This window comes from Limanda limanda, chromosome 8 (assembly GCF_963576545.1).
Source record: "Limanda limanda chromosome 8, fLimLim1.1, whole genome shotgun sequence".
Lineage (NCBI taxonomy): Eukaryota > Metazoa > Chordata > Actinopteri > Pleuronectiformes > Pleuronectidae > Limanda > Limanda limanda.
Genome location: NC_083643.1, coordinates 25,688,939 through 25,710,164, shown reverse-complemented (window position 1 = coordinate 25,710,164; position 21,226 = coordinate 25,688,939). Strand labels below are relative to the sequence as shown.

The window sequence follows — 21,226 nt, the reverse complement described above, 5'->3', positions numbered from 1 at the left end:
GTTGGTCAGATGAACTCCAGCTCGTTAACATCTGCGGTCTAAATAAATACCTCATTCGACAGAAAAGCGGCTCCCCTGACGTTATCATGTGAGACAGATATGTTCAGACCACATTACTAACTTTGGTTGAAGCAGCTCAGAGTTTAATCACATTGAATAAAGTTGGAGGTTCTGTGGCGACTCTGCAGGCATGCCCCATTGGGTGCAGCTCTAGGTAAAAGGCTGGATTAGTTATTAGTTATGAGTTATGCGGGTTCACTCCACATGCTCTGATCACACATACACATCCCTATGATCTGCTTCTGAAAAACGCCATTACTGCAACACGACTGCCATTAAATTGTGAAAACATTGGAATGGTCCTTTAAATACTGAAACACGGTGTGTCAATATGAGGAGCTGATGGGTCTTAAATGGAGCAGCAGCTGACTGAGCATTAATAAGTGCTGCTGCTATTTATTCAGCTCACAATGCATCATTAATGCTAATGGAGGGGCCTCGTCATATTCTCATGCATCTGCAGTTAGTTCTGCCTTCACCGTACTCTTACTGTGTGTGTGTGTGTGTGTGTGTTGGTGTTTGACTCACACCTCCATTAATCACATATTTCTGATGCGATCAGTCTCCATTGTCACATCAAAACCTCATATCTGACTCAAGGTGCAGGGTTTGGATTAAGAGCAGTAGAGTTATTGACCTATGGTTTTTCTTTTTTTCTTCTTCTCCACATTCTATTGTTGTCATCTTTTCTCTGAAAATAGGATCTTTGACTTTTGTTTCCTATCAACATGTTTAAAGTCTGTTGTAAACTGTAAAGTTGGTGTCAGAGTTTCTTAAAGGGAGTTTTCCTCCTCCCTCCAGGTCTGAGGCATAACGTGTTAGAGGTATTTTTCTTAAAATGTAAACTGGGTAATGTCTTCAGCGTTTCTGAAAAATTATCATTTTGGACAACCCCATCTCTCATTTTTCTATATGTCTCCTCAACTCACAGAAAACATTCAAATTGTCTTGAGTCTTAAAAGTCAGTAAAGCATTAGAAGCTCAGGTGTGTTTGTGTTCAGCTCTGGTGAAAATAAACCTCAGCCCCTGTGTGATGTGTTAAACCTGCAGCGCTCTGATAGTGTCGGTTCTCAGACAGGTTTGTATTTACAGTACAGGCCTTTTAATTTGCTGCCTGTCACTTAGCAAGCCAGGCCGAGTGACATTTGTATTGCTGTCAGGCCCGATGCCATCCGTCTTCCTCCCTCCTCATCCTCCTCTCTGAATCCTGATGAGGCATTCGGCGGCACCTGGCCCAACACCTCAGCCTCTGACTGAAGTGAAATCAATCAGCCCTTCAATCCTTCTATAAAGGACCATTATCCATCCCCGCTCGGCCTGTCAGCCCTTCTGCTGTAGGATCTATGCCCTGATCCGCCTCCTAAACTCACACAGCACAGCTCGCTAACTCGACTCCGACAAGAAACTGAACGACACGAAGCAGAGTAGGGTCAGGATTTAAGGTTCAAACTCTATTGGTTTAAATCTCAACAAATATACTGTGAGACATGTAACAGTCCAGCTGAAAAATGTTTTCTATCCACCTGTCCCAACTAAGTCTCCTGTCTAAGACTTTATAGAATAAGAAAAGAGTGAGATAAGATAAAAACCCATGCTCTTTGTTGGATAGAGTAGCAACTGAAATCTGTTGCCAATCGGACACTTGTTCCTACACGACCGCCCGGTACCTTTTGGACAGAATCCTGACCAATGGAATGATATTTTTAACGTGCTTACAGGCAACATAAACATAACATAATTCTAAACCCTGGTGAACATATACTCTCTACATGGCTCTGGCAGCACGGAACATTAGCCTCCAGTCAGCTAGAAGGCTAAAGGCTAAACTGTCGAAATAATTGTATTGCAAGTGAAAGGATTCCAAAACTGGGACCTGCAGCAGATGGGAAGAACACAACAATCTTAATGAACCACCATTGCTTAGAGCTTTTCTTAAAGAAAAAAGTATTGTTTCATTAAACTGTGCATTGTTACCATTTAAAAGTATCAATTTAGCACCATTATCAGGAAAAACCTTAACAGCCCAACCCTACTCGGGAGCACACACTGACACTTTCTCTGAATCACCTCCAACCTACTGTAGAATGACATATTTTACTGCAATTTCTACTACTGATAAATAAAGTATTATTGCTTATGATGGCCTGGTCAATGTCTCTGAAAGAGACTTGTTAAATGGCATCATTGGGCTGGTTTAACCCTCCTGGGACAAGCGTAGAATCGCTGCAACATAAGCACATGTTCAACAAAACAACTTTTGAAACATTTATGATGGTGCTGTAAATGGTGAATCATGTGATTCTCCACTTTCCAAAGGCAACTTAGAGAGGGACTTCATGAAACCAAGAGCAGGTTTACCCTGTGTGCAAATGTGATAAAAGAAGAGAAGCCTGCTGGTTCACTGAAGTGGATATTTCCCAGCACTTAGCCCCATGTTGGTAGGCATGTGTGGGTGTAGTCCTAGGCCTATTGAGGTGGAGCTTCATCTGTCAGTGTTATAACCCAAAGTCTCTATGTCAAGGATTTTCTTTGTCTCTGTTTTCTTTCTTCTTATTAGGGTTAAAGAAGGCCACACTGTGCCAATGTTTATACTATTCCAATAGTTTGAAACTAACATTTACCCCCTGTGTGTCCCCACAGATTCCTCAGATTAGCTACGCTTCAACAGCTCCAGAGCTCAGCGACAACACCCGCTACGACTTCTTCGTCCGCGTGGTCCCTCCAGACTCCTACCAGGCTCAAGCCATGCTGGACATCGTGACGGCGATGGGCTGGAACTACGTGTCCACGCTCGCCTCCGAGGGAACCTATGGCGAGAGCGGCGTAGAGGCCTTCGTCCAGATCTCCAGGGATTCAGGTAGGAAACCTTGAGGTATTCGTACTGGAGCCTATAGTTTGCTTGACTGCTGGGATTTTCAGGCTGCTGGTGATTAAACTAGTTGTACGATTCTGCTCGGTGTGTTGTGACGAGTGAGCAGGAGGAGAAGGCGTTTCACTGACTCAAGATGTAATTACTCAAGAAGCTGATTTTTCACCTCGACTGGTCACTGTGAAGTAATCACACCAACTTTCGCTTCCAGACAAGCTCCTACAATAATTATAATATAATTATATACAATTATAATATTTAGATATTTTGATAGATTTGATAGACATGTTGAAAATCATTACTGTCTACAATTGTTGGAGGTCACTGTGTGTGTGTGTGTGTGTGTGTGTGTGTGTGTGTGTGTGTGTGTGTGTGTGTTAGTGCTTATATGTGTGTGTGTGCTGTGTGTTTAGTGGATGAATCAGAGGTTGTGATTGGCAGCTGCAGACCCTCCCATTTTCTCTCAGACTACTTGCATGATGATGCATGAAGAAATGCTGACAAAAAACAAGCAAACTGTAAAACTCATTGAAGTTGAGAATGCAGGCTGTCACGTCCCATATTTCTTGAGCAATATCCAGTGGTTTTGGTATAAAATAATTATCAAAGCTGATGAGGGGAACAAATTGATAAGGAGAAAAATGTCACATGAAGTGAATAATCTCTTTCATTGCACAACACTTGCAACATTCCCTCTACAACTGTGGCTTATTGGCAGTGAGGTGTCAACTGTTGTTGTGGATACAACTGTGGCTGATTCTCCATCTGCAGCTGTTGGCATAGGAGATGTACTGTAGACAAGTGGGAGGGGTGTGGATGGCACCGGCTGAGGTAGCGATACATGCTAACACTTGTTCTGTGTAATCAGTTGTGTTTGTGGTATTACTTGTGAGCTGCACACTGACATCTCACAAGACAAGTTATCCCTTTTTTAGGTGGGTTTTGTAGATGCATATCGAATTTCATATATTTTTCATTAATAACCTATAATCCTTAACAGCAACCATAACTTCAGACAGATTGGGATCCTCCTGTAATTTGCTTTCACAATGATGAGATGTTTCCTAGAGTAGACTGTATATAAAGATAGACAACAGCTGACGACTTCCTCCCACTATCCAGAAATGAGCTATCACAGCTACAGCAGCAGTTTCTTAGCCCACAGTGGAGCAAACCATCTAGCTCCTGCTAATTATCTAAGTATGTACTAACCATGACCATTACACACAGGAGTGGGACACAGTAACAGCTCTGTGGTCACACCCAAGTGGTACAGAAATTAAAGTCTCAGGAACCCTCCTGGTTACACTTCTGTTGAAAACACGTCTTTATGAACTCAACATTTGCTGTATATAAGAAACTGTGATTTGTTTTCTGGGTAAGCAAAACTCTGTGCATATTCTATTTTTGTGAATTTAGAAAGCATAATGTTTAAAGTTCAGATTACTTTCAGTAACACAGATTGTAGCCCGATGTATCACTGTAATGATTGTAGACCTAATGCGCATCATGTTGCAGCTCATGTTTATCCTTCCAAACAACTCTCTTGAATCCCTTTATTATAGCAGATACCAGATTATCTGAGTATTTATAGTATATAAGGGGGGGGGGGTAGTAGGCCCCCCCCAGCAACCTTCACCTGTACCAGAGGATCAATTAGTGCAGGTAAGAGCTGTTAGCTGATTGATCCTCAGGTTTACAAGGCAGCGGCTGAGCTGCCTCAGAGGAACAGTCACAGAGAGAATCCCGGGGAGAGAAACAAGCAGGCCTGAGAATGCGGAGAGACACTCAAGACAAACACACACACTGGAGGACAGACAGGAGAGAAACCAGAAAGGACTGATCTGCAAAGCTAGGCCCCTTAAATCTGTTAATTTAGGTCTTCTGACGTGTGTGAAAAGAACAATAAAAGTATACTGAAAAGCAGCACCCTTGTCTCTGGCTGTGTGTGGGGGAGCCCTGTGGCATGGTCAACTACCACAATACATAATATACATTTTATGTGTTAAAGGTGTAGTGTGTAGGATTTAGTGACAACTAGTGGTGAAAGTGCATGTTGAAACGAAGCCCCCCCCCCTCCCACACACACACACACACCTGTGGTAACCTTCAATTGTCATTAAAAATCAAAAGGTTTAGTTTGTCCAGTTTGGGCTACTGTAAAAAACATGGCGGCCTCTCTAGAGAGGGTTCCGTTCTAGGGCAAAGAAAACAACACTTCTCTGAGAGGAGCCCTCCCTGCTGTGGCAGCATTTAGCAGCTCAGTCCACCATCAAGGGACCAAAAACAAGAGCAGTCTGGACTGTGACTGCCTTATGTGCAGGGGTGGCAGTGCCAGACAGTGTTTCTTAGAGGAACCGAGTGACCGTGATGTTCTTTGGAACCACTGGAAACCTGGGGTCATAATCACAAACTCTCACAATTCCCTCTCTTGCTTCTACATGAGCCCAACAGTTTAAAGCAAGGATTCTAAGCTGATTTAAAAAACTATTTTCTTATTATTTATCTTAGCAACTTTTATCCTAGTGAGGGTTTCCTCCTTTCTCAGTATGACACATTCTTTTAAAATGTATAAATGGTTGATAGAAAAAGCCTATTGGACGTAATTAATATCTCAGTTGAATAAATTGTAAGCTGAATTTATATATATATCTAAATATTAGTGCTGTCAAACGATTAAAATATTTAATTGCGATTAATCGCATTTATGTCATAGTTAACTCGCGATTAATCGCAATTAATCACAAATTTTTATCTATTCTAAATGTCCCTTCATTTATCTTTTTTCCACCATTTTTTTTTCGTTTTAATACTCTTATCAACATGGAAAAGTGGATTGGCTTGCTTTATGCAAATGTTTTATTTTATTGAAAAACAACATTGCCAAACAGGGCAGTACAAAATAAAATTATAAAGTGCACATTTCAGGTAAACAAGGACTCAGCCTATAGTGCAGTTAAACCCTGGCTTAATATTAAACAAATTTCAAGTTTGCTGTGAACAAAGCATTCAGGCTTCTTATTTCAGAAACCATGAACCATAACAGTCAGGTTAATAACGCGTTAAACTGACAGCTCTACTATATATATATATATATGTAGTTCACATGCTGGGTTGTTCTATTGAATTGCTTACATCTATATACCATGCTGCTAATTGTATAACATATTCATATTAACAAAGGGAAAACGGCTTAGCTTGCTGACTAGTCTACATATGTAGCAGTGATGCGTGTAAATCTACTGTAATCCCTCAAACAAGAAAACAGCGATGGAGGCAAATAAAAGAAGCAGATAAACCAAGCAGATGGTTGACCAGTGTTTACTGTTAAGAAGCAGGTGTGAGAGAAAACTGCAGCAGATTAACACCTCGTTCTTTCTGGTTGTGTGAAGACTGGTTCTATGTGCTGTTGTCTAACTGCGGCACATGAACAGTTTCTTCATACATAAGTGACACTGACTCAGACTTCATCCTGGTCCTTTACTCATCTTTTCTCATCACACTATGAAGTCCTCCTCCTAACATTTTGTCGCCTCTTAAGGGCTGAGATGCTTCAACAATTTTATTTTCACCTGGGTCGTAAACGTGGGAAGTTCTTAGATAGACCATACTTCTAAGAATTCCCTTAGACTTGCGTCACCACGAACAGTGCTTTGTACCAGGAAGCTGTAACACAGACATATTTCACTGGGCGTGTGATACTGGTGTAATCTGTTTGAGAACGGCTGCAGCAATAATCATGAAGAATGGCTGCGATTGCGGAGTTTAAAAGATTCAGATTAATAACGAGATGCTGTGCAGATAGCAGCTGTGGCTCCTGTGGGATCAGTGAGTCTTCATGACTGATGCTGTTCCACTTGTCTCTTCAAACGCACAAACACACAAACACACACACAAACACATACACACACACACACACACACACACACACACACACACACACACACACAGGAAAAAACATTCATTAGCAGACTGGGTTTCATATTTATATCAATGGGAGTTGCATGTGAAGCTGCTGCAGATTCCCAACACACGGAACAGACATGATAAGGGAAGATGTGTTGATTAGAGCCGATACCTAATTAGCTTCCATATTTCATTCTGGCGTGAAAAGCCTCATTGTGTATAATTAGCTGTAAATCTATTTCCTGTCACGGCTATTTAAGTGGTTTAGGGAAAGAAGGGAATAGAAGACGGGAGCGATGGAGGGATTAGTAGAAAGGAGATCAGGAGGATAATCTAAAAGGAGAATGTAGAGGAGAAAAAGAGGTGCAGAAAAATAGATAAGGCAGGAGACGAAAAGATGATTGAGCTAGAAGAGTGAGATGTAGAGTAGGACGCTTAAGTGTAAGTTAGGAGGCATAAAAGACAGTGAAGGAAAATAAGGCAGAGCGGTAAAGGGAGGAAGGATGAAATAAAAGAGAAAAGGAAGGAAATGAGGCAATGATGATACTGGATTTGGGATTGAGGAAAGAAGGAGGTGAAGAAAGAAATGAGGAGGTGAAGAGGGAAGGAGAAGATGGAGAAGGGAATAAGGTAAAGACAGGGGGTGGAGAATAGGTGTTGGAAGAGGAAAGAAGGGAGAAGTGAAAGATGAAGAGGAGGAGATGTGAATGAGATATAAGAGAAAAGGAGATGGAGAAGGAAGTAAGAGTAGAGTTGAGAAGGGAAGGACAGGGTAGAAGGGGAGAAAGCCGGCTGAAGGAGAGTTGGACAGAAATGCTGCAGAAAGCATTGAAAAGAAAAGGAGAAGGTGGTGGAGGATGAAAGAAGGATCTCCTCCCTGACCTGATGATCCAGCTGCTGGGATGTGAACAGATGTTACTGATGTGTGTAACCCGAGGTCTACTGAGACCTGCACTGATGGCTGCAGCATAACACCGGATCACTGCCGCCCATGCCCCGTGAATCCTCTCCATGGCAACAGCTGCTGCGGCGAGCGGCTTCATAGACGAATGGTTAGAAACACTGTGATCTCTCTGCCATGCAGCAGGTCGAGGCTTGAGTTAACCTGAGGAGGGGGGGGGGCAGAGCTCTATTTGGGACAATTGACCGGTGGAGGTCACCTCTGCCCAATCTGTGATGTCATAGTTGGTTCTCTGGGCTGCTGGGAAGTTCGCTCCACTCAAAGCTGCAGGAGTGTGTGTGTGTGTGTAAGGACGCTGTGGTCCAGTGTTGCCATCATGTATAATAATTTGACAATTTTGTGACACTTAGAATTATCACTAGACGAAAAGCAGTATTATTGTCACAGTGAACCTCTACGGACAGGCCTAATCCCCTGCTGTAACCAACTGTTTCCATGATGTTACCTCGGCGTTCGCCAGTGAAGACAAGGTGGGTCTATCGGCGTTTGCGGACCTTAAGGGGGATTTGGAGAACAAAGGAGAGAGCCGCGGGAGGGCTCGCTGAGCCTCGCGGACCGATCGCGACGTGTGATCTAATTAGCATATGAATCGGAGTCCAGCCGCTGGCTAGAACCTCTCTCTACTCACCATTGGAGGAAACCACAGACCCTTGAAACTAATGTCACTCGTGATTGGCTGGTAGAAGTGTTGCTATTGGTCACCTTATGGGTCATTGCAGTGCACACGTGGGGTCACAGCATTCCGCACGTGGGGTAAGCCCCTCCCACACAATATTTATAATAAAAATGTATATATTAATATTTATTATTATTTATAAGTAAGCCTTTACCAAAAGCACTGCAGTTAATTAAAACTAAACATTCATGTGATGCTATAGGTGAACATATTGTACAGGGAACAAATGTGAACAAGGTATATGTGGAGTGAAAGCTTTATTTACATACAGCAAAAATATTGTACAAAAACTCAGATGAGGCTTGAAATGTTTCTCTGCAGCCTCTGGGTCATGACTTCTTTGTGGGACTCTGTCTGAATCTTCTCCAGTGTGTAGACGGTTGTGGTGTGTAGCTGTGAGATCCAGTGTAGCTTCCAGTCTTATATGAAGTGTGGGACACAGGTCGGTGGGCTCCTGGCTGTGGAAGGATGGATCCATGTCATCTGTCCCGCTTCAATCAGCTGTAAACACATTCAGTAAAATTAGCACAGTTCAATGACAACATACACCTTTACATGTAACTGGAAAATTATTTAATGAATATAACCTTACCCTCTTTCTTCTCCGACAACTCCTCAATGCTGATGTAAGGTCTGGTCGGATCATACTGGCTCATAGTGTGTCTTTGTACGTCATGGACAGGCAGCTGGAAAACAACACATGTAACATGACTTTATTATTAATAAACGGAAATAGCCGCGCTGCATCACCGTTGGAAGATCCACAGCAAAAAAACATCAAAACAATTCATAAACAGTTACTTACATTCAATGGCTTAATTTTCTGCACTTTAAATCCGGACTTTCAGCGTCTCAGCCTAACGCCTCTTTGTTTGTGTGGGGGGGGCTGAGGCTGTGAAAACATACAGAAAAAAGTCACGTTGATGAAAAAACTTAACGAGAACAAACTGTTACATCTAAGTAATTCATACATATTTACACATGCACTAGATCTGCTCCAGCACTCGATGCTGTATTCGTATTTTAGCAACTTTCTCGCTATCCCAAAGAGTGGCGGACATGCTTTCAGATGTACCAGTTAGCTTAGTGGTTAGCATGGCGTCTCTAGCTTAGCTCTCACCGTAACTCAGGGACTGTGCGCCCGTCTTCTCCGCCTCGACTCGTCCACACCGGCCCCGCGGCTCTGCTTCCCACGCACTCATCTTCTCCTCCAGGGAACAGCGTCGTGTCGACTTCAGCAAGTTATTTACCCCGAGAACAGAGTCACTCGTACGGGACAAGCTAAACACGACCCGCTTCCTTTCTGCGGGACACTCGACGCTGCTGCACGGCGTTTACGAGGCTCTGATTGGACGAGTCCATCGAGTCCAATGACGCGAGCGGGTGACGTGAGCAGCGGTTACTTCATATAGGATGAGTATGTGACTGAGGCCAGGTTTATTTTTTGTGGTGTTTGTACATTTACACCCATGATTCACGCTGTTCTGTGTTCGTAACCTTATAGTTGAATGCACTTATTGTAAGTCGCTTTGGATAAAAGTGTTGACTGTTTTAATGGAATACTGAGAAAGTTTAATAACAACAATTAGACAATTGAAGTTCAAATTATGAAGGAATTTAAGCTCTATATTGTGTCTTCTTTATATTTAAAATAATAATCAAACTGAGTGGAGATGTATGTTGTAGCCAAACAGCCGGCTGCTGTGTTTTGTCACTGTGCAGTCCATGGGGGATTAAATATTACACTGAAAAAATAAATCATTAAATCAATGAATGTTTCATAGCAATTTTGAAAGTAGTGGTGAAAAGGTACCATTTATAATTCATGGAACAGCTTAGTTTGCCATTGACATGTGAATTCAATGCCAGTATTTTGGGAGGACAGATATTTTTATGGAAAGCCAGTAGAAGTTTGGAGCTTACAGGACACAGATGATCAAACCCAGCACCATTTCTTTGCTGGTAGAGGTGTGGTTAACAAATCCTCTGTGCATTTAACTAGCACAATTGAAAAAGTGACTGTAATCATGCCACTCTGTACAGTTGTTGAGATTTAGGATTGTTTTGGATGACAATAAAAATTTGAAATAAAGTGCATTGTTTCATTTCTTTTGACTGCATTGACCTCTGTTCGTAGTATACAATATAATTCATTATAGTACACTAACTTACTTAAGAACAATTTAAAATTTCAGGTTTAATATTTATTTTAAGCCTGGTTTACTCAGCCAGATAGTTTGTTGGTGCCTCTTACACATTGGTGTTATCTGCTCTCAGGGAAACTGATTTGCATTTGTGAAGCTCAGAGCATTGTCATTTGCATGTGAAAGCGTCCTCTAGGAGTTGGAGCAGGGGGGGTCAAATCTCAACAGCTCACAGGCTTGACAACTGCAGGAACCCTGAGCGTTTCCTTTGCTGCCTGCAGATACGTGTGAAAGTCGTTAACCGAAGGATGTGCCAACACTTCTCTGCGACACAGATTGACACAAACGCTTCTTTTCATGCAGTGTATCAGTTGTAATCTGTGTGGTCAAATATGGATCACGTCTGTGTTTACGCATCTCCTCTCAGGTCATGCTTGTGATGATTGACGTGCACAACGACAGAGGGGGACAGCATATTTCGGAGAAGGGTTTCAAAACAAGTGCTTTTCTGAATCTCGACCCAGATAATTTTCCTCAAAATACGATAATTTTCCGCTTCTGGTACGACACTTCAACATTTCCCATCTGGCACACAACGTCCAGCACACAAACACTAAAAAGTGACAGTATATTGTAGAACTGTTAAGGACTGAGTAGGACTCACCAATGACAAGGAATAATTCCGAAGTAGCTCCAGAGCATTAAGAAAGGACAAGAAAACACAACATTACAAACAGGTAGATTTAGAACAGGCACTTTAGTGTCCTAAAAGTCTTATCCTTACTTCCTCCACTGTAGAGGCAAGGAAGAGAAAAATTATGACCGTCCTTATGATCAGTCATCGAAGCAATGTCCGTTTCTGATGACACAGCTAATGTGTTGTTCTGTCCAAACTATAACTGCTGCAAGAAAAGTGCAATGGCCTGTGTCCGAGTCAGGATGTTCAGAGTCAGCACTTCTGGTTTGGCCGTAATACATCAGGAGCTTGTAGTTGTTTGGTCAATGCCTTTTTTTTTTTTTTTTTTAACCTATTTTTTATTCGTAGCCAACACATCATTGAGGAATATTTCTCTCCCCTTCACATGGAGTTTCAGAACACTTGTCTTTCTTTTTACCTATTTATATTATATGCAATTTAGCTACAATTCTTATTAATATACACAATAGATAAAGATTCAACTGTGTCTGATCCTGACAGTGTGAGTTATTGTTGTGCCTCAACTCCCCCTGTCCAGGTATAGAAAGATGCTGTAATGAAATATCAAAGACAACACATCGTTTTTTTAAAACGTATTTTTCACACATATCTGCAAACCTGCATCAAATCAAAGAAGCTAATATGGACTTTTAAGTAGCACCTTTTTTTATTAAGTTTCTGAGTAGTTGCTGACCCACCCAGCTCCTAATCAGTTAGCGACACCTGGAATAAAACTGTGTGAGAGTCCCAGAGCGGCAGTCAGCTTTCCTTCTGGTTTTCACCATGATGAGCCAGGTGGGCTGCCTTGGTGCCCCTCTCCACCAGGCTGAGCTGTCCTGGGTTGTTCTGTGCTGGCTCACCGGGCGGACGACCGCACAGTTTCTCAGGGAGGAGAGTCTGAGCTCACTAGCAAGGCGAAGCAGCAATACATTTAAGGAGCATTTACATAATATCGCTGGAAAATGAGTAATTTTTTTCCTGGAAGCTCCTCGTCTGAGCTGTCCCCTCCTTTCACGCTTAACTAACATTCTGCAGGAAAAATCCAAATGCCTCAATGATCAGTTCCACAGCTTGCTAATCCTTTGAATCATGGATTAAATGTATTTTCTTGCCCATTGGTCTTTGAAGTGTTTGAACTCGACCTGAACTCCGGAGAGCCTTGACCTCCTGCGTGCTCAGCTGCGTCACTGTCACCGCCTCACAGACAACTACCACGGTCGTCTGGTTTTAAGTGTTTAATCAGACTTATTTCCAGTTAATAGACAGGATTCATATGACCTGCGGCTCCATCACTGTAAATATTATCCACTCCCCCATGTACGATGGCCTTCGTTTGAGTCCATGTGAGCTCTCACCCTTGTGTCCCCTTTATGTGTCCATAAGGCCAGAACTGTGGCAAACGGGTCCACGGCTCTGAACCTCAGGGGTGAAAGTGGTGAATCTCTTCCTGTGGACAAATACATATTTTTGGAATAAGTTAATCTGCTGGTAATTTATCCTGATTCAGAAAAATTAACGCATGAGAACTTTAGTCTAGAGAAGTTAGGTGAAAAGTACCAAGTTAATTTATTTTCCAAAGGAACAGAAATAATAATTACCTACATTTTCTAGAATGGAAGGTGAAACTTTTGTCATAAAAGCTGTGACACCACTGTCAGCCAGTCTGTCTTTGGACTGCTACTGCATCACAATACAGGTTATGTAGCTGAGATCAAAATTTGAGGGCTTGTTTAGAGTTGAGTTTGCACACAGGAATTCTGAATACTTATGTAAGCATAGTTGGTCGCAAAGGTGACAACCCAGAGAACAAAGACCCTCTCCCTATGAATTCTGGTCCGGCAGTCTGACTGGAGTATTGAGCCTTATAAAAGTAATAACCCAAGAAATGATAATGACAATTGAAAATAATTACAGTGGTCCGACAAGCTTTAATTCTCAGTTATCAGACTGGTAGAATAAGCCCAGAGTGAAAAGTCATTTATCCAACACATCCCTCACCGTTTTTGTGTTGTAACTTATTTTTCCTCCATATCGTTTGTTCACTTCAGCAACTTTCTCCAGCCCCTGATAGTGCAGAGCTGAAACCTGCGTGTTGAGTCTGACTGAAAGACTTCAGTGAACACAGTGTTCCCCGCTAACAGCGAATTCCTGAGTGTGTCCTGAAGCCCCGAGTCCTGCGGTTCTCTTCTGTTTTTTGACCTCACAAACTTGAGCTGAAATAAAATGACACACTTTTATGTTAAAATTCCCCAAACTCTAATTTGATGCTCAGGGCCTTGTTTCGGTGATTTAAGAGGATGGTATTTGGCAGTATCAGGTTTAACAAAGAATCGTTGCCTGCAAACTGCAGATAAATGTGTGAGTCTTACCGATTCTGACCTCTGTTTTTTTCATGCCATTAACTTTACTCTGTAGTAGCCACTGCCTGTTGTTCCACCGCTGACAATATAACTTCTGGATTGCTGACATTTTGTGCAGATATTCATGGTGCCCAAAGGATGAACAAAGTTTTGATGATCCCCTGACTTTTCCCCAAGTGCCAACAGGAGGTGGACATTTGTGGATTAGTTTCTTTGGCAACTGTAGTGCTTTCTGTGGGCACTTTACCGGGTACTTTTTAGTTATTGAGATAACTCCTGAATGGTGACCTTTATTAAGCACAAGTGCAGAGAGTAACATTTTTATTTGGGGCTTGATGTGGTCTTTAAATCTAATTCCTTGGATTTGATCATATTCTACAGCAATCCCTCTTTTTGATCCATAGCCCTGATTCTCTGTCCTCTCCTCGCAAACACACACACACGCACACACACACACACACACACACACACACACACACACACACACACAGGTGAACTGGGATATTTCAGCTCGTAGCTGGAAACTTTAGGCCAACAGCAGGCTGACTCCTGTTTGCACTCATTATCTGACGTCACCTCTCTCAGGCTGAATTCAGCTCAGCAGCTGTTAGGTACAGGCTCTTCTTCAAAACCTGCGTGCACGGGTGATAGTTCGGAAAGCTGTGGCAGCTCATGTTGTTATCACGGCTCGTCTCAGGTTTCCAGAGAGCTGCTTTTTGTCTGTTTGTCAGAACCGGAAGCACCCAAAGTAACCTCCCAACTCTGTGCACAGCTTCAATAAGGATTACCAGCAAAATATTGACTTACAAAGAAAACAAGAATGTTTCTGTATTTGATTTATTGGAAGCTTGACTCAATGAGTGAAATCAATGAAGATTTAATTGTAATTTTCATTACATTCAGTTTATGTCCCCAAAAACAGCTCTATATTATAACTATGTTGTATAACATGTTGACTGATGAATGGCAAGGCATTCTCTAGGGACTGGATTTTTACCATATCATTCCTCCAATAGTTATAGTGAATGAATGCTTTGAATTAAAAACAGCATAAAACTGTCATGAATTGACAGCAGCAGTCAACAGAAAACTGAGACCCTCTGTCACGAAATCACCTGATTTACCTACATGACTCAAATTTAACCTTTTAATGCTTCAGTAAGGCAAGCTCTTTTCTTTTTCTGAAGTCGGCAGCAGATATTTATCTTACTCCGATGGGTCCTTTGTGTGTGTTTGTGTGTGTGTATGTGTGTGCTTGTGTGTGTGCATATGTGCAGATTAAGTGATGGTAAAAATGATGGTGTTGTATTTTCCCTGTTCTCTCGCAGCAAGAACCTCCCATTTTTTTACTGGAGAAGTGTGAAAGCCAGCAGGAGATAATCTGCTTTTCTTTGTCCTCTTCCTCACAGCTCCTCATTCTCTTCCATCTTCCCTTCTCTTCGTCTTTATCCCTTAAACAGTTTTTCTCTTTCTCCTTATCACATAAGACGTAAATACTTTTTGCCCCATCTCACATTTCTTCTTTTAGTTTGTTTTGCTTTTGGATAATTGGAGAAGAACAAGCAATTTTTATTTAATCAAACTTTTTCAATTTGCCTGGTATATTTTACTTCTCTTTATGTTTCCTGGAGAGAAGCGACTTCTCCTCTGCATGCAGAATGAGGAGATGAATATTTCATGTTCAGGGATTCCTTCACCTTTCTTCCCTTGAGAACAAGTTAGCAGAGCAAAATGATTCATCTGTAGTCAGCAGCTCACCTTTCCTCAAACAAATAGATTACTGGCTGTCCATTAGAGGCAGCCAATCGAACATGGTCTGGAAAGGAGCTGATGAGAGAATGCAGTCAGAGGAGATCTAAATTCAGCAGGACTGACTGAGTGAAAGGAAAGTAACAAGAACACCTAAGCGACATAGAAAAGCCCAAACTGGTTTCTGACAAAGTCCAGTATACAGACCACAACAAATATTTAGGGACAGGATAAAAAATGTAAAAAAGAGTAAGTTTAAGGAACTGGCCAGAAAAATTCCTCAGCTATCATGAGGTCATGGTTTTGGGATGTATTCAATCTTAAGTTAGGTCCCTTTCAAAGCAGCCTCTAGTATTTTACACTGCTATGTTTGTGAATTGTTCAACCTAAGAAGTAAAGAAAATTTTTTATAAATTCTAGGGTTGATAACCACCATTCACAAACATATATTGTGTCACACTTTCTGCATCCCATATCACACTCTAGCAGCCCAATCGTAAGGGGAAATTTGGGGTTTAGTATATTGCCCAAGGCCCCTTTTCACATGGAATGGGAGAGACGACCCGGTCCCCCCCCTGAGCCATCAATGTTCTAGAGTTTTTGAATTTAATCAAATAATTGATTTTCTGTCTCTTCTTCAGCGTCTTCGTGGTGTGCATTTAAAAGTCAATTGTGAAACAAGGATTCCATCAAGAAGCCATGTCTTTCTTTCTGTATCAGAGTCCTCAGTGCAAGGGAGCAGATTTGAGATGAGCTACTTTCACTGAATACATCATCACTTGCAGGAAGCTGTGAGTGCTGCAACAATGCAGAGCTTGTTAACAACGGCACACTGAAAATGAAACCGGGACAAAGGTTTCTTAAATCACTGACTCTGTCAGCAGCTCTGTTCAGACTAGGGGTGTCACGATACCAAAAATTCAGTAGTCGGTGCCAATACCAGTAAAATAACACGATTCTCGATGCCAATTTCAATACCACGGTAAAAAAAAAGTGCATTATTTGGATGTTGTTAATGTCATATACGGTAATTCAATGTGCTTGCGCTGCGCATATACTGAGGGTTATACGGTAGTTGCGGTCGCATGTGAGTGACGCTTTGTTGTGAGACACGTTATGCATTAAATGATACATCTGCCTCACGCCGGGTTTACACCGGACGCTGAAGTGACGCCAAAGCGACTCGTAAGCGCAGGACCAAGCCTTAGATAACAGCTGGCTCCCATCCACTCCCATGCGCCGCTTCAGCTTCCGGTGTAAACAACCATGTGCTGGCGCGCTAGGGATTAGCGCGGAGCAGCGGCGTTGCTTCCGTGTCCGGTGTAAACCCGGCGTCAAACGCAAAATACTTCCATACACGACTCTTTGTGCCTTTTTAATAAACAAGTCGAGGTGGGGCGAACGCTGCAGCCGCAGTTGCCGTCTTGGTTTTCAGAATGTAAACGTCGACTGGCGCAGCACCGATGCTAATGCTAAGTTGCTAACAGCTGCTGGCATCAAAGCTGACGGTGCCTACGGTACTTCAAAAACTTGGGCATCGGCATCGTTTTGTTATGTTAGTATCGAAAGGTATCGTAGGTATCGGTTCTCGTGACATCCCTAGTTCAGACAGAAATGTGTCACCTGTAATTCCCATGCCCTCCTTGCTTCTATCTAGTTCTGGTCTCTGGGTTTCTCTGGCCTGTGGTGAAAAAACAGACAACTAGATCTCTGCCAAGTTTGATGCACTGAAGAAATGACTATAGTTGCAAGCCATGCATGGCTCTACCAAGTGAAGTGAAGTGAAGTGAGGGTTTGCTTAAGCAATCACTTAACAGCTGTGAGTGGCTTAATCAGCATCACTACCATCTGACAAATTGGAATGACCCTTGAAGTGGCACTTCCTGAACCTGAGACTAATGCCCTGTAACCCCTTAGTCCTACCACTTGGCCCAACCCCCTTCGGGTAGCGTTGTCCCTTTTCTCTGTGTGATGTTGTGGCCATCCAGCCCTTCAAACACCCCTTCAACTGTAGTGTATTTAGGACCTCCCTAAAAACAATGGGGTAGACAGAAATAGCTGAATGCTTTATGAACGGACGAAGCAAATCCAGCAGAATATCGTACTTTTGTCAAGATTCTACTGTTGTACCGATGAACTTTTGAAAAAAAGACTGCAAGACTGTTTTGGTTCTGGTCTTGGAGTCCTAAGTTTATGGATATTTACCTGGGGTTCACTTGTGTTTGGGTCCGTGTTCATTCTGAGTTCTGTTTCCTGTTTTATTTTGAAATTATGCACGAGGAGTGTGTCTCCAACTTAATTCCCTGCCTGAGTCCTGTTTTCCCGCCAATGTAATTGTCTTCACCTGTTCCTGGTGTGTTTCACCTGTGTTCATCATCCCTGCCTCCATTTTGTTATTCTCTGCTTCCCTTTGTTTCTCTCGTCCCATGTCGGTTGTGTGTGCCAGAGCCTTTCCTAATTTGTCTCTGTATAATGAATACTTTCATTTAGATTTTTTGGGCTGCGCTTTTTTTCAGCAAGAGCCTTTGTTTGAATTGTTCATCTCGTTGTCTTTTCACTTAAATTTGTCTCCTGTATTTGGGTCCGCCTGCTCACCACAATATAACAAATTTAATCCAGTAGCATCTGAAAATGTTATTAAATCGCTGAGAGAAGCGCTTCAGGAAAATTCAATTGAAATTATGTGAGCTCTCACCATTGCGATGCCGGATCTTAACCTTGACTGCCTTACTTTCCATATCTGCTTTAGGTTCGAATTCAGTATAACGGTATTACTATTATATACTTTTATTGAATTTGTCTAATAATGTGTTGGATGACTCTTATTTCAAGTCATCTGAATCGAAAGGAATTAATGAGCTTGATCTACACTTTGTCTGTGTGTTCCTATAAAACAAGGCATAAATGATTTCTTTCTTCCTGTCATGGAACAACCTTGACAAGTATCACACAGGTCCTGACTGAGTCATAGTGATGAGCTGTTGCTGTGAATTTCATCACCATTGTGTGGGGGACAGACCTGCCCCATGCTGTCCTAACTGCAGAGGTGGCAGGATGTGTATAACGCAGACAAAAAGTGAAAAAGACGTCATGCTCGCAGACTTTAAACAGGAGGAAAAGCCTCTGAAAACTATGAAAAGCAGAAACATCAATCAGAGTCATGTCCAGTTTCATCTCTCAATGAGGATGATTCGTGAGGAATAACATGACCCTTACCCTGCCATTAACACAGGTTTTACTCAGTTAAATGATGTTTACGCTACATCACCACTGAGCATTACACATCTGCCATCACTTGTCAGTTCCTTTCTCCATGTAGCCATTGGTTTCACAACATTTCTCTTATTATCAGCTGGCATAGTCTTGACAGTTGCTGCAAAGATAATTCATTGCATATTTTTTAAATAAAATAGTTGTGTGCAATTCACATAACTTTGGATTATTATTGAGATTTCAATAGGCTTGGGTGTCATATGGGTTTTTTCTTATATCAGGGCTGAATCGATACGGACCTGTCAGTGCCTAAATGTTGCCAAAACCAAAACTTTTGTCTTTAAGAATAAAAAAAAACCCCTCTTCATCTCATAATAAATACAACCTAACCCATCTCAAATTATTTAACATTGAATAACAGTTTCAGTGCTTAAAGGGACTCTTACCTTTGTTGCATTTGAGAATTACAGCACATTCAAATCATCCCGCCTTCCTCCAATGCCCCACCCCCTCGTTCCCATCCGCTGTGTTTTTTTGAAGAAACTTTATTTACAAGCAGACTTACAATCTACTGCCTCCGCGCACGCACGTGAGTTTTTGTTTACCAAAGCAATGGATTCGGTAAGTTATATACATTTACATTCACATGCCTTGATGACGCGGGCCCGAATGCGCCACAAGAAGCAGACGGAAAACCTGCATGTCCATGCAGCAAACAGACAGGTCCTTCGGTCCGAAGAATTTTATTGGTTGAAGTTTTCACTAAATATTATGAGAGTGAAATAATTGTTTGTTTTTACTCCTGGTGGGTCTGTCTTGCATTTTAGAGTGTCATTACCTTATTAATACCAATTTAACCTTATCCAAAAAAAGTGTAAAAATGCAACAAAGGTAAGAGTCCCTTTAAAGGAGTAATGCACGCAGAAATGAAAATTCACTCATTATCTGCTCAGCCCTATGCCGATGGAGGGCCGGGTGAAGTGTTGAGTCCACAAAACACTTTTGGAGTTTCAGGGGTAAACGGTGTCTGCTGATATCTTTGGACGAGGTGCATTCAGGGCCCGTCAGAAATGCCGAAGTCGAAAGATATCAGCAGACATCTAGGGTTTCAAACTTGGTGTAAATTACCTTGTTTAGAGTCGAATATGATTGTCAGGGCTTGTGAACACTTGGATTACACCACAGGAGCAGTATGGAGGCATGTTAGGTTTTTTTCTGTTGTTTTTTTACGTCTGAAGATCAGTTATAACTTCACACTGCCAGCTCATGTGCTTTGCATGGGATCACACAAGCAGTCAAACAAGAAGCATCCCTTTGTTTTTAAATGTATCCTGTAAACCACCAGATGCTTAATTCAATTTGTTGTGTTCCTCTCTTCCTTCTCTTGGAACAAACAAGGTGCATTTTGCCTTCAACTCTAGGTACTGTGCTCCCCCAGGCACTAAACTCCCTGCTGTTGGCTATTGCTCAGACATGAGCAGCATGTCAGAGTCATTTCACTTGGGGCGGCTGTGGCTGAGGGGATAGAGCGGTCGTCCTCTAGCCAGAAGGTTAGATAAAGCAAGATACAGAATCCAAAATTGCTTCTCATAGAAAAAGTTATGCCCATAGATGCACTGTACGAATGTGTGTGAAGGAGTGAATGGCAATAGACTTCTCTAAAGCGTTTGAGTGGTCATGTTGACTAGGCAAGTGCTATATAAATACAGACCATTTCCCATTTACTTGAAATACCGCCACACCTGGGGTAACGGCTGTGTAGCAAACGGTACCAACTCTATATTTCAACCAGCACATATACACATATCTCTGTTAAGGTAAATACATTTATCAGACAATTGAAAATCTGACTGATCTCGAATTCAACTGTTCATTATTTATGGAGAGAGATGTGTAGATATCAGGTCTGTACCAGACTAATCGTGAAACAAATTGTAAAAATATCATAATATTATGAGAATTAAGTTGTAAAAAAAGTCCTAATATTATGAAAATAAAGGGAAAAAAACATTATTTTGCAAATAAGCAGCAAGAAGATCCTATGCTTGCAGGAGTTCCACTCCTTCTGGAGCCAAAATCTTTAACCAATCTCATTGTTTCTCATTTTTTCTTGAGAGATTGTGAATGTCACACAGATTGCAGTTGACCACTACCAAACATTTCCCCCCCAACAAACAGGCAATTCCAAGTCTGTGTACTTATCTCTTCAGAAATGACACTTTCTTTTCCTGTCCTCATACTTATGATATAGTGCTGATGTGCCAAAATATTAAGTGTTTTGTTATTCTGGAATTTCTCAATAAAGTATTATTTATATATTAGATATTCGGTGAAAGGTAGCTCTAACAAATTTTATAGTAAGTGGCTTCCCTTTCTTACATTCTTTCACTCTCTCCAGTCTCTGCTCCCTGATTGACGGACCCCCCCTCTCTCTCTCTCTTTTCTCTCTTTCTTCTTCCTTTTTATTCATTCATTTACTTATTCTTTTTTTGTGTGTTTTCTTTTGTTTTTTGTTTTATGTTTTCCTTTTAATTTATTTATACTGTGCAGCTTTAATACTTAATTATTACTTAATAGAATTTACAGTTATC

General features: G+C 41.7%; 1 protein-coding gene and 1 long non-coding RNA gene across 2 annotated transcripts in view; one reads left to right on the top strand and one right to left on the bottom strand.

Annotated features, from left to right (window-relative positions):
- The window catches only part of grm8b (glutamate receptor, metabotropic 8b), a 132,548-nt gene that overhangs the window by 41,306 nt on the left and 70,016 nt on the right, over window positions 1–21,226 (top strand). The window contains exon 2 of the mRNA XM_061076988.1: window positions 2,701–2,917. Coding sequence (XP_060932971.1) covers window positions 2,701–2,917 — 217 coding nt within the window. The remainder of the gene's footprint in view (window positions 1–2,700; window positions 2,918–21,226) is intronic.
- LOC133009477 (uncharacterized) lies at window positions 8,713–9,358 on the bottom strand. Its single transcript, XR_009680544.1, has 3 exons — window positions 9,278–9,358; window positions 9,065–9,158; window positions 8,713–8,973 (listed from the first exon to the last, which is right to left on the bottom strand). It is a non-coding gene; the product is annotated as an uncharacterized LOC133009477 (long non-coding RNA).